Here is a 12,500-nt window from a genome sequence, read left to right on the forward strand (position 1 = left end):
TAAGGTTCTTGCTTATTATTTTGTTAGCATGCTTATTACGTTGTTAACATCTGATGAGTAACTTTATTTGAGTAAAAGCATGAAAATCGGTACACATGGCAGCCATCTTGAAAATGTAGGGGTTTTTTTCGCGACGCCTCCATATTTAGTATTCGTCAGCATGTCAAGATGGATATGTGTAGCCTACCGATGTAAATAATAACACTACAAAATAAACCACTATAAACACATAATAAGCAGCTTATAAGATGTTAACAAAGTTAATAAGCATGTTATTGGGCACTTGTAAGGGTATTACTACTTGCTTATCAGAGACTATCAACGCTTATTAGAAGAACCTTATTCTAAAGCGTTACCCCCCATTCCCCAAGAAACCTAGAAACCCCCTAGAAACTTCATCAACGTTAACCTTTAACCTTTAACCTTGTGGAACCCCATCCCTGGGACTCTTCAACCTCTTTGTAGGTGACACCATTCATCCTGGAAAGACTTCCTCTCTTGTACTTACTCTTACCTGGAATTCACCCCTGGAATGTTATTCACCCTTGGACTTTCACCTTTGTGGATTCTATATCTTCTCCAAACCTGAAAATACTTTGTCTCTCTCTTTCTCACTCACTCCTACTCACATATGTTCCCTCAACCCTTACATCCACATTATGGTCTTGATCATCTTGTTCCCTCTGGCAGATCTTCGTCACTCACCTTCAAGCTCTGTCAAAATGTGGAGTGAGTCTCTGTCTTCTACTTACTCATTCACTTGTCTGTGTCCTGAGTGCTCAAGTACTCTTGTCCTCACACTTCCTTCCTTTTCTTCTGTTGTGTTTTTACTCCCTGCATTTGACATCATACTACAATACACAGTACCACAGGAATGTACTGCAGCATTGGGAACTGTAGTGAAGAATATTATATTACATTACATTACATTGCACTCAGCTGACGCTTTCATTTATTCAAAGCGACTTACAACTATTATTTTTCAGGGTATTGGTTACAGTCCCTGGAGCAATGTGGAGTTAGGTGCCTTGCTCAAGGGCACTTCAGGCATGGATGGAGATGTAGGGAGGGGGGTCAGGGAGGATTTGAACCAGCAAGCCCTAGATTGAAAGACCAACTCTCTAACCACAAGGCTATGGCTGCCACCGTTGATTGACTATACAGTAGTATTATACATGTGCTGTATATGCAGTGATCTGTTTTAGATACTCTAAGAATTTTATGCTGTAGTGTAGAACAGAATGGCATTTAACAGACCTTTTAATAAGCACTGTAAGTGTGTGCGGTGTAAAATAGTGCAGTGCCAAATGACCAGAATAATAAATACCTACTATTGCTCGCATACTGTACAGTAGTTTGCCGTGATTGGCTGGAGGTCAGCGCCTCGACTTCGCAGTCCACACGGGTTTCCTCCTTCATGATGGACGTGACCTTTCCTCCGCTCTGAGAGTCAGACAGCCAGACAGCCACCCACTCTAATCACTCCCTCGCCACGGCAACAACTGCTGAACTCCTCCTCCCAAAGGGCCGTCCATCAATGCTCCACAGAGACACAGCGCTGTCTCGAAACATACTGCTACGTCAAGATAAGCTACTGTAACGATACAATGTTAACACAGCTAGAACCCATATGCTTAACCCTCTCGGGTCTCTATTGTACACAGTAAAAAGCACAGAATGAATTCAACACTTCAAAGAGTTTATATAGACAGTTTAACATATTCTAGATGGTGTATGGTCCCCATAGTACTCTCTAAGTGTTGAATGAAAACTGCATTTTTGACTGTGTTGTGCATTGCAATGACTTGGCTGATCGGGCTTGACAATTAGCTCATGCCAATGCTACAATGGCTGCCTGGGCCCAACCCGGCCCAGATCTGGTCCCGGATCCACATACTCCGATAATACGGATGACCTGACTGCCAACAGTAGAGGGAACATCGATCAGCCATTTATAATGCTGTCGGATGAAATCTCACTCCCTCACTCCCTCACTCGGCAGAAAGCTGGAAGCTCGCTCTGCTATGCCCCGATAGTCTGAGAACTTTTTACCAATACAGTAGGATGTTGTGCCGGGCATTTTCAGCTAGCGCACCATGCGTTGACTGAGACATTGAAGGCAGTGACATTATTTTTCTGCCATCTAATATGGCCACGACAGGCAAAATGCTTCTTATACTGTATATCGGACAATTTTAGCTAGGCCTGCTGTATGAGGACTAAAGCCTCATTCACACACGTTACTGCTAGTTACTTGGTACTCGCTCATTCGCCTACTACCCGCTTGCTCATGGAACTTTCGCTAAACGTTCCCGTGGCTTTAGCTGCCAATGCACAATCGAGAAGCATTGAACTCTGCATTCCAAATGGTTACTCGCTTACTCGCCTCGCTCAAAGTTCAAATACTTTCAACTTGGAATCCGCCCACATCGCATCGCTTGTACTCTCCTCGCCTACGCTCCTCTTCTGTTGACTTCACCCACTGAGTGAGAACTAGCAGCGACGTGTGTGAACGAGGCTTAATGCCACTGAGGGGAAAGGTAGGCCAAAATAGTCTGCCAGGCAAATGGCATGGCCTGTCTGCTCAATGTCCAATCTAGCCATGCAAGGAACTCAGCGGAGTAGATAGACTGAGTAGACCATGATTGTTACACAGTTGTCTACTCCAACACTCACACACACACACACACACACACACACACACACACACACACACACACACACACACACACACACACACACACACACACACACACACACACACCTTGGGGGTAAATGCACACACGCAATTACACAGTATTACAATGTTGAATGTGCACACATGCATAATACATGATTCTCAAAGCAGGCGCACTGACTAACTAGACACAGTCGACACAGTCGCAGGTACACACTTTGGCTATTTTGAAAACAAACACACACACACACACACACACACACACACACACACACACACACACACACACACACACACACACACACACACACACACACACACACACACACACACACACACACACACACACAGTCAAGCACATGTTCACACACTCGCACAAAAATACACATAAGTAATCCATTGAGGGTTGTGACTGGACACATGCATTCAAGCGTCCCGACATTGTCTTTCTAGGGCACAATGAGGGATGCTGGCAAACAGCAACCCACATACTAATGTAACTGAGTGTCCACCCCCAAAAACCAAGCAGACTTAGCATTTCAGGCAAATTTACAACATTAGCGTTAGACAAAATAGGCATGAGTCACTCTGGCGACTGAGCAATGTTTCCCAAACATCTGGTAAGCCGGTAATGGTAGCAAACAGCCTGTAAACAACACCGCCTCCGCCCTCCCCCTTCACCATCCAGACTCAGTGGGTTTCTTATCACCATGACAACCACTGTGCCAGTTCAGATCTGGACTGGTAATCTTGGCATACTGTACAGGGCATTTCCTGGTCGGTCGACAGTCATCAGGGGCTTTTTTGTGATTTCTTAGATAGGGCCACAATTTAAGGTCAGAAGGCCGCATAAAAATACTTCTTAAATAAAAACACCTTTTACCGTAATACTAATTGCAGACCTTCATTTACCTTAATTTCCTTCAGTATAATTGAAAGTCCAAATTGAAATTCAAATTCAAAAGGCTTCATTGTCTAGTATGTTGCCATATTAGAAAATTGTCTTTTGATTGAAGGTGTTTGTGTGTGTGTGTGTGTGTGTGTGTGTGTGTGTGTGTGTGTGTGTGTGTGTGTGTGTGTGTGTGTGTGTGTGTGTGTGTGTGTGTGTGTGTGTGTGTGTGTGTGTGTGTGTGTCAGTGTTAATTTCGTCAGCTTTTTTTTATTTAGTCTTAGTCTTAGTCACAATGACGAAAATCTATTTTAGTCTCAGTCATATTTTAGTCATTGCCTTCCCAATTTAGTCTTAGTCTTAGTCAAAATGACGAAAATCAATTTTAGTCATAGTCAAATTTTAGTCATTTTAGTCAACATTTCAAATTTTAGTCATTTTAGTCATTTTAGTCAACATTTCAAATTTTAGTCATTTTAGTCAACATTTCAAATTTTAGTCATTTTAGTCAATATTGTGGTGTAAAATAAATAACCTACAATGGCATTTCACAAAGCATTACTAATATAGCCTATTGCAGCAAATATGCACCTTGTTACTTGTTAATTTTCCACCAAAACCCAAATCAGTCATTTCAACATCATAGAGGGCATCACACACACACACACACACTTCCAGGTGCAGGCTTCTCTCTCTCTCTCTCTCTCTCTCTCTCTCTCTCTCTCTCTCTCTCTCTCTCGTGCATTAGAAGCTGCTGCATATTATTCGATTTTGAGTTTGATCACGGAGGAAGCTACATGCTCTTCTTCACCTGACCGCGTCACTTAAAGCCTGCAGATTGCCGGCAGTGGGAAGACCAGACATCCCAAGTCTGCATGAAGTTCAAGACGTCTCCCTGATAGTGGCTTCCCGATGACCACGAGTCAGATAAAATATTGCTGATGTTAGACTATGCACCCTTACGGAAGGAAAATATACTGCAATATACTACAATTTATACTGCAATACATTAGAAAATATATCACAATATATCACAAACACGCTCATATATTTGAAAATATATAGCAATATATTATTGAACAACATATTACTATATATTGAGCAATATATTTTAAAATATATGGCTGGCAAAACAAAACTGTATTCCACTATTCAGTCTGTATTTCTTGATGTTTTTAGTTCAGCAAGCACATTTTGCACGACATTGGACATTTACTCGACATTATAAAGTCATTTTTAGGTCGGACCATATTTTGGCCATATATAATAATATATTGATCAATATACAGTAGTCTCTGATTGAATCATCTCAGCTCTCATATCACGTATGACGCGCCTACGTCACGTCGTCACAACCTGAAGCTAAAGTGGCGAGAGAGCCGTCTCGGCTCGAGCGCGGTCCGGATTTTAGCTCCACACTGTCGCCAGCCAGACTCCCCACCACAGTGACACAAACCAACCAGCCGCCTCGAGGTAAGTTATAAAGAGAAGTTTGTTAATTTGTTAACATAAATATACAAGCATATAGTCTGAAACGTCTACAGTGGTTGATGTGCAAAGTTTAGCCAAGTGGTTATCGAAGTTGGATGTTTGTTCATTTTTTCCCCCAAGGACTAGAAATACGTTATTTTTTTGAATTTCCCGCGCTACCAAGCTATTGTACTACTAGCGATATTTGCGATATTTGCGTTGTCGAAATGGTGTGTAGTTCTCATTGACAGTATGTCTGGTTCTACACATCTTGAAAACGTAAACGTAATACTTGGGTCGATATTATATGGTTGTAGTGGTCAATTTCAGGTGAGCCCACTTTATTTGGCTTGTCAGAGAACGTTAGCAACATCGTCAGCCTAGAAAGCCAGGCCTCAGTTAATTAGCCGCCTAGCTTACTCGGCTAACGCAAGGGAATCAAAGCAGAAGTGAAGTGCGACAAGATCTAAATGCACATCGCTAACTAAAAGTAAAGCAAAACGAGGCAATGTCCTGCATTATTTTTGGTAAAGCATAGCTGTTGCTGCTTCGGTTTTCCCATTGTGGTAACATCAATAGGTTTTTTTGAGTAACTTGCTCACGAACTAACTGCACTGTACCGTTCTTGTAGAGCTATTGTTAGAGGTTAACGAAGCCTTGTCGTCAAATTGGTGAATTTCAAAACGGTAGCCTACACGTCGTTGTCTTCAGCTACTCTGTGATAGTTCGGAGTTTGCTTTGCTCACAGCAATTGCATTCATTGAGTCATGTTGGTGTTCATGTTTACTCTTAAACGAATGCGCGAGTCATTCTTGTTCATCGGAATTCATTCTCGCCAGTTACATGCATGAGTTTAAGTCTTCCTTCGCTTCATCATCTTCATAAAAGAGTGCCTTCGTGCCAAGAACAGACGTGCAACTGTTAACGATGCTGGCTGCTGCGATTTCAATGTCTTGTCTTCCCTGTTGTCGGGACGAGACACAGAGTGCCACTACGACGCTCTGCGACTGCGAGCTAGAATGCTGTAGTTCCACCAGTCTACCGAACTCCCCCCCCCCCCAGATTTAGCTCACAATTCTGACAATGATATAGAAGTGATGAGCTTGGTGGGTATCCTTGTGCCTATTTAAGGTTAAGTGTGTGAGTGAATGTTAATTTTCTGTTGCTCTTTTAACTTTTTTTGCAGAGGTTGCTGGAGAGGTATGCAGCGATGGTCTGGAGGAAAAAATAGTCACATGGACTGGTGTGCATTCCAGTACTTGAAATGGTAAGCAATACTGTGCCTTTACTATGCTCACTCACTGGTGATCATGCACTAAATGGGGAATACATCTATCTGAACTTTGGGAGGAGGTTCAGACTCCCTTGGTGCAAATATAATCGTTTCAAAAAATCCTTTATACCTCATTCAATCAAGCTACTGAATAAACCGGGAATAATAAGAGATTGAGTGGGACAAAATGGACCTCTGCAGCTAGTGTTGGTACTGCTGGTGGGGATGGAAGCTAGGGATAAAAGTTGGGAGGGGGATATGTAGACATGAATGTATCCCTGTTTTTATTATTTTTATGTTAATTATGGAATGGATGTAACCTAGTTATTTATTGCAGGGTGAAGGTGTGGTTGGTTGTAGGACGGTGTGTGTGTGTGGGGGGGGTACTGAGACTGGATGGGTCAGGGGTAGTGGGTTAGGACATCCAGATTTAGAGTTTACTTAAGCTTCATTATTAACTGCACATTGAATGTGTGAACCTTGCTGATGTAACATGTTACATTCAAGGGTTCATTGGGCTAAATGTGGTTAAAATCATTGACCTGGGTTTACAAAGCTGGGCAATGTTGGGCACTTGTTTCAGACTATTGAAAGGAAGGAGTATGAGTATGTAACACAATGCTTAACGTGAAAAATAGAACCCTTCATGAACCAACGGTGTATTTGGCCCCAAACTAGTGGCATACCCTTCAAGTTTCAACTGCACATTGGTCAAACACAATTTCAGCGTTCTGTGCACCTGTTCCATTTTTTCTAACAAGAAGTACACTTGTTACATTACATTTAGCTGACACTTTAATCCAGAGTGACTTGAAAGAGGTCATAGAGCATGAACTACTATTTGGCGGCAAATCACTGCTTGAAAACCTGGGTCTGTGAAGGAGGGGAATGGACTTACTTTTCATTGTAGGTGGTGTGGTATTTTATACTCCCTCTTGCCATCTGGCTTTTCACTTGCTATGTGCACTCTGTATGAGCATTGGTAGTCAGTCAAGAGAAAAAATGAATGTTTCCCAAATCATTTACAGGACTTTGGTCCATATATTCTTGCTAGCTTAGCAACATTCTTCCTCTGAAGATATGTACAACAAAACCAAAAATGTATAATAAGATATTTTTACACACCCAGGTCCTGCCCTTTTAAAGATGCACTGTTTAGGATTGTTCCCAGATTAGTTATTGTGACTGCTGCTCATTGAAACTACTACTACCTAATGTACTGCACGGCCAAGGAGAAGATTAATCTTTCATGATTGAATGGTGTAATATTCCCAGCCATAGTGAATACTCTGTCTGAAATTGATGGTTATGGTAAGCATGTAAGCAGGTGGGGGTTGGGCGTGTCGAGCAATGTTGCCATCGAAACCCAAGTTTTTGTTTGTCCAGTTAAATAGTTGGCGTAAAGGGCAGAATGAATCCTCGTGCATTTCCTCCCGACAATTTTATATGTTCTCATATACTGTTTTATGGACATGCATGGCTCTGCTGTCAAGTGTTTACCTACAAGTACAATGTTGTAACATAACTCCATGAAATAACTTTCATTTGAAACCTCTCCCACTTGCTACCGCTTCATGGGACAAAGTTCAGTTTTAGTTACAATCCAGTTCCACATATTCCAGGTGACCTGTTTTTACCTGTCCAATTCAGCCTGGTGATTCGATGGTGGAACGATCACATGGTTGAATTAGACAGGTAAAACAAGGACATTTGGAATGTGTGGCCCAAGATTGTAACTGAAACTGAACTTTTTCCCATCACTACGTTTCATTAGCATATCTTTCAGCCGAGCCCAACTTTCCCGCCCGCTCGCCTCGCTTGTCTACGTCACCAGCCTCTGCTTCCTTGCCGCTTCCCAACGGAAAAAGAAATGGAACGTCTCGCCTGCACAATGGGTTAGAGAGTTAACATTCTTTTTACTTTACTTTTGCAGATGCTGTTGCTCAGGCACATCCAGGTGCGAGGATGGGGGAGATCCGGATGTCGCTAAATAAAAGAATCTGTGAACTGCTTCACCAAGAGAAAAAGAAGTCCATGGACAGGCCTATGAGCCCTCTTGTTGACCTTGAGTGACTGAGGCTGCGGGCGGTCTGCCCCTGAATTCACCTTCACTTTCACTTTTTTTTTTTTGTTAATATATCTGAAGGTGTGTGTGTGTGTGTGTGCGCGTGTGTGTGTGTGTTTGTGTGTGCGCGGGCACGCGTATGTGTTTGTGTGTGTGCGCGTTTGTGTGTGTGCACGCGTGCATGTGTGCCAGTGCTTTATGTGAGGTGTTTCGCTTACCGGCCACAGCCACAGTTTTTGTTTTGTTTTCTTTTTGTTTTCTTTGGGTTTTTTTTGTTGTTTTATTTGGTTTTTTTATTTAAATATTTCTGCATTAACATTAAGTACAAGTTACTGGCCAAAGTGGGAGACTGAAATTGTTACTGGCCACAGGCAAGTTTCACCAGCATTTGGCCTGTTGGCTGGTGTCGTTGTCGTTGTCAAGTCGTTTCCCTGCCTGTCTGCCCCTCTGTCTCTGCATGTGTGAGCGGTGGTGTTAAAGGGTCGGTTGGTTTCATGTTTTTAATAAACCAATGTCAACAGTTGAATGAATTGAATTGATGTTTGGTCTACTTCATAAATGCCTTGTATAAAGTACGTTACAGTATATTGTGTAGTGTAATGCAATACATAAGTCAATATGAAGAGTTCAGATGCAAAACCCCCTAAGTGCCTTTTCAGAAAATAATCTTAATTCATTTTTATTTAATACAAAGCTATCAAAATTGCAAATTTTTGTTTTTTATTTAAGTAATATAACTATTTATATGTATTATCAAGTACATGAATGTAAACCAAACCAACAACGGGGTTCTCTAAAAATATAGAAGTGCAGGTCTTCAGAAATGGAGTTAGGGGGTTTTGCATCTGAACTCTTCATATATGATTTAATTAATAAGCCATATACTATGGGATATAATCCAATATATGCAACAGTATACTTTACAGTATAATGCAATACATAAATCAATATATGATTCATCAATAAGCCATATATTATGGGGTATAATTCAATATATGCAACAATATATTGTACAGTATAATACAAAACATTAAATCAATATATGATTTTATCAATATCAAAGTCATATACTATATGGGATATAATTCCATATATCCAACAATATATTTCACAGTATAATGCAATACATAAGTCAATATACGAAAACGGCAATAATGTCTATATTCTCGTATACCGCAAAATATATCACTTTATATTGTGCAATATACTGCTGTACAATATAAAATGATATATTGGCAAACAATATATTGTAGTATATTATAATATATTTTCATTTCATATATTCAAAAATATATTTTCCTTCCGTAAGGGCAAGTTAGCGGTTTTTGTTTTCAATTAGCAATGCGAGCAGAGAAGGATAATGACTCGTGCGGCATGCGTGGAATGTAATAGGCTTAAATAGATTGTGCGAGCACACTTCGTATGCCATGCAAAAGTCCCAGGAAAAATAGTTAGGCAGGGGTATGCAGACTGGACGATAGAAAGGACATGCACATACAAATAGTTAAACACTAATGCTGTTTTGTTTGTCGGGGGTGTCGAGGCTCGATATGCATGACCCTGAAAAGAGTTTTTGGAACTAGGAAGACGCTGCAGACGCATGGAAATGCTGTCGACTTCCTTGGGTCTTTTAGCGTTGCTCTCGACGAGAACAAGTTTCAAATCTCAACCGTTTTAAACTCCTCAGCGATCGCCTATCCATTGATTATTTTCAAAACTAGGCTACAGTAGCCGTGCCTCTGTTTAGACAGGCCAACTTTCCCCCTGCTGGCGCGCGCTCCCGCGGTGACTGATTTAAATAAAGTCACAAATCCGACCTTCATGATTTGCTTGCGAACTGCCACTCATATGGTTAAACAACAAATATAGCAAACATTACAAAAAAAGAACAGACATCGAACGACGGGCTAAGGCAGCCTAAGTGAAAAGGAGAATAGTGGAAGCTCGAGGAGGTTTAGAATGACAGTATCAGAGGAGGATTGGCGCGACTGTCATTAGGCCTACTGCAAACACATGTCTTCGTCATGGACAAGAGGGTTGTTGAACATGTTTCAAACTTAACACTTCCCTCAACGTCGGCTATTTTTTCTCTTTCTCTGGGAATGTCTAGGACCTAAACTCAACTTAAATGGACCCACTGTACTAGGCTACAGATCTACTGACTGAGCCGCGCCATGCGCTGGCTGCCAGCAGAGACAAGCGAGGCAACACAGCGTGAGCGCGCAATCACCTATGAAGTTCAAGACAAGGCCTTACAATTACAAATTACAAATTAATTATAAATAATTATATTTTTTAATGTCCATTCGTCCATGTCTTGTAAATTTCGTCTCGTCTTAGTCTCCTTGACGAAAATATTTTCATATTTTTGTCATATTTTTATGTGCTGGAGGCAATTTTTAGTGCGTCATCGTCTCGTCATCGTCAAGGGTAAAAGGGGCGTTGACGAAATATTTTCGTCATCGTCGTGGTTGACGAAATTAACACTGGTGTGTGTGTGTGTGTGTGTGTGTGTGTGTGTGTGTGTGTGTGTGTGTGTGTGTGTGTGTGTGTGTGTGTGTGTGTGTGTGCGTATCTGACCCTGATGGCATGTGTCTGCTCATGTTAGTGACTGCTTTTTAATTTCTCTCCCACTCTCCCAGTTGGACCTGCACTGCCTGTCCTGAATCATTATTGGCCGTGTGTGTGTGTGTGTGTGTGTGTGTGTGTGTGTGTGTGTGTGTGTGTGTGTGTGTGTGTGTGTGTGTGTGTGTGTGTGTGTGTGTGTGTGTGTGTGTGTGTGTGTGTGTGTGTGTGTGTGTGTGTGTGTGAACTAAGGGTGACTTCACCACCTCGATGTTTACAGGGACTTCACACAGAGAGCTGTCACAACCAATGAAATAGGAGGGAATGTGGTCTACCACTACCACAAACTCTTACATTCCCTCTCTCTCACGTTCACTCCCTCTCACTCCCTGTCTCTCTCTCTATCTTTGTTTCTCTCTCTCTCTCTCTCTCTCTCTCTCTCTCTCTCTCTCTCTCTCTCTCTCTCTCTCTCTCTCTCTCTCTCTCACACACACACATACACACACATCCCTCCATTTCCTTCTCTCACTTTATTTATTCTCCATTCTTCTATCTCTCTTTCCATTACCTTAATTACCTCTACCCCTCACTCCTCTTTTCCTCTATCCCTCCATCTATTCCACCCTCATTATTTTCCCTGGAACTTTGCATGTCATTATTTCATTCTTTTACTATTCTCATTTCCTCTGCCTCATCCCCCTTTTCCCAATTCCTTTCTTCCCCTATTATTCTCCCTCTATTTTTAATTCTTTTCTTCCCCTCCACCTCTATTCTTTCTCTTACCCTTTTTTGGTCGCCGGAATTCCTCCTCTCCTCTCTTACATTTGTCCTCTCTTTTGAGTTGTATCCAATCCTAACTTCAACACTGAATCATTAGATACATATAAATAATAGCCTGCTAGTTTTGACCCATTTTGTGTATTAACACACATTTTGTCATTTTTGTGTGATTGGTTAAGTACCTGGTTACTGGTTTTGTGTTTTTCTTGGTTTTTCTTGGTTCTTCCAGTAAACGTGGAAAAAAAACATTTCAATAGTGACAGGTTAGGGTTGTACGGGAACAATTTAGTATTCTTTAGTTTAAAAACAAAACCTGTGTTATTCACATTAGAATTACATTCCATCTTTGTTTGTCTTTAACCAGCCTTAAATGCCGTAAAAATTGAAACCATGCACATACCCATAAAACCCTGCCCAAATTGGTGTGCTGCCATTCCACGCCTTTTTGTGAGAGCAGACTACCAATTTCTCTCCTTTTGCTTTTGCTCTCTCTCTCTCTATCCAGAATGCCTCCAACCCTGGCGGCTCCTCCAAGATCCCACAGTCGTCAGCAGCGACGCGTCTGAAGCACCTGCAGCAGAGCAGCCTGGAGAGGCGGAGCAGGAAGCAGCGCGAGGACTTCCCCAAGCTCCAGCAGGGCCAACAGGGCCAGCAGCAGGTCTTCCACTTCTGAGGGACAGCAAGCACGCTAACTAGCCTAGCCTATTATGCTAATTAGCTGGCTAGTTGTCAAGGTAGCATGGTAACTAGCAGGCTAGTTTGCTAACTAGCATGCTAACTA

The 12,500-nt window shown here is 41.8% G+C and overlaps 1 protein-coding gene and 1 long non-coding RNA gene across 2 annotated transcripts in view; both read left to right on the top strand.

Moving 5' to 3' along the window:
- The window catches only part of LOC134467738 (SRC kinase signaling inhibitor 1-like), a 74,434-nt gene that overhangs the window by 61,539 nt on the left and 395 nt on the right, over positions 1–12,500 (top strand). Inside the window, exon 20 of the mRNA XM_063221624.1 lies at positions 12,225–12,500. This exon is cut by the window's right edge and continues 395 nt beyond it. Coding sequence (XP_063077694.1) covers positions 12,225–12,392 — 168 coding nt within the window. The 3' untranslated portion in view covers positions 12,393–12,500. The remainder of the gene's footprint in view (positions 1–12,224) is intronic.
- LOC134467184 (uncharacterized) lies at positions 4,866–8,623 on the top strand. Its single transcript, XR_010038468.1, has 3 exons — positions 4,866–5,039; positions 6,223–6,303; positions 8,243–8,623. It is a non-coding gene; the product is annotated as an uncharacterized LOC134467184 (long non-coding RNA).

Source organism: Engraulis encrasicolus, chromosome 17 (genome assembly GCF_034702125.1).
Source record: "Engraulis encrasicolus isolate BLACKSEA-1 chromosome 17, IST_EnEncr_1.0, whole genome shotgun sequence".
NCBI lineage: Eukaryota > Metazoa > Chordata > Actinopteri > Clupeiformes > Engraulidae > Engraulis > Engraulis encrasicolus.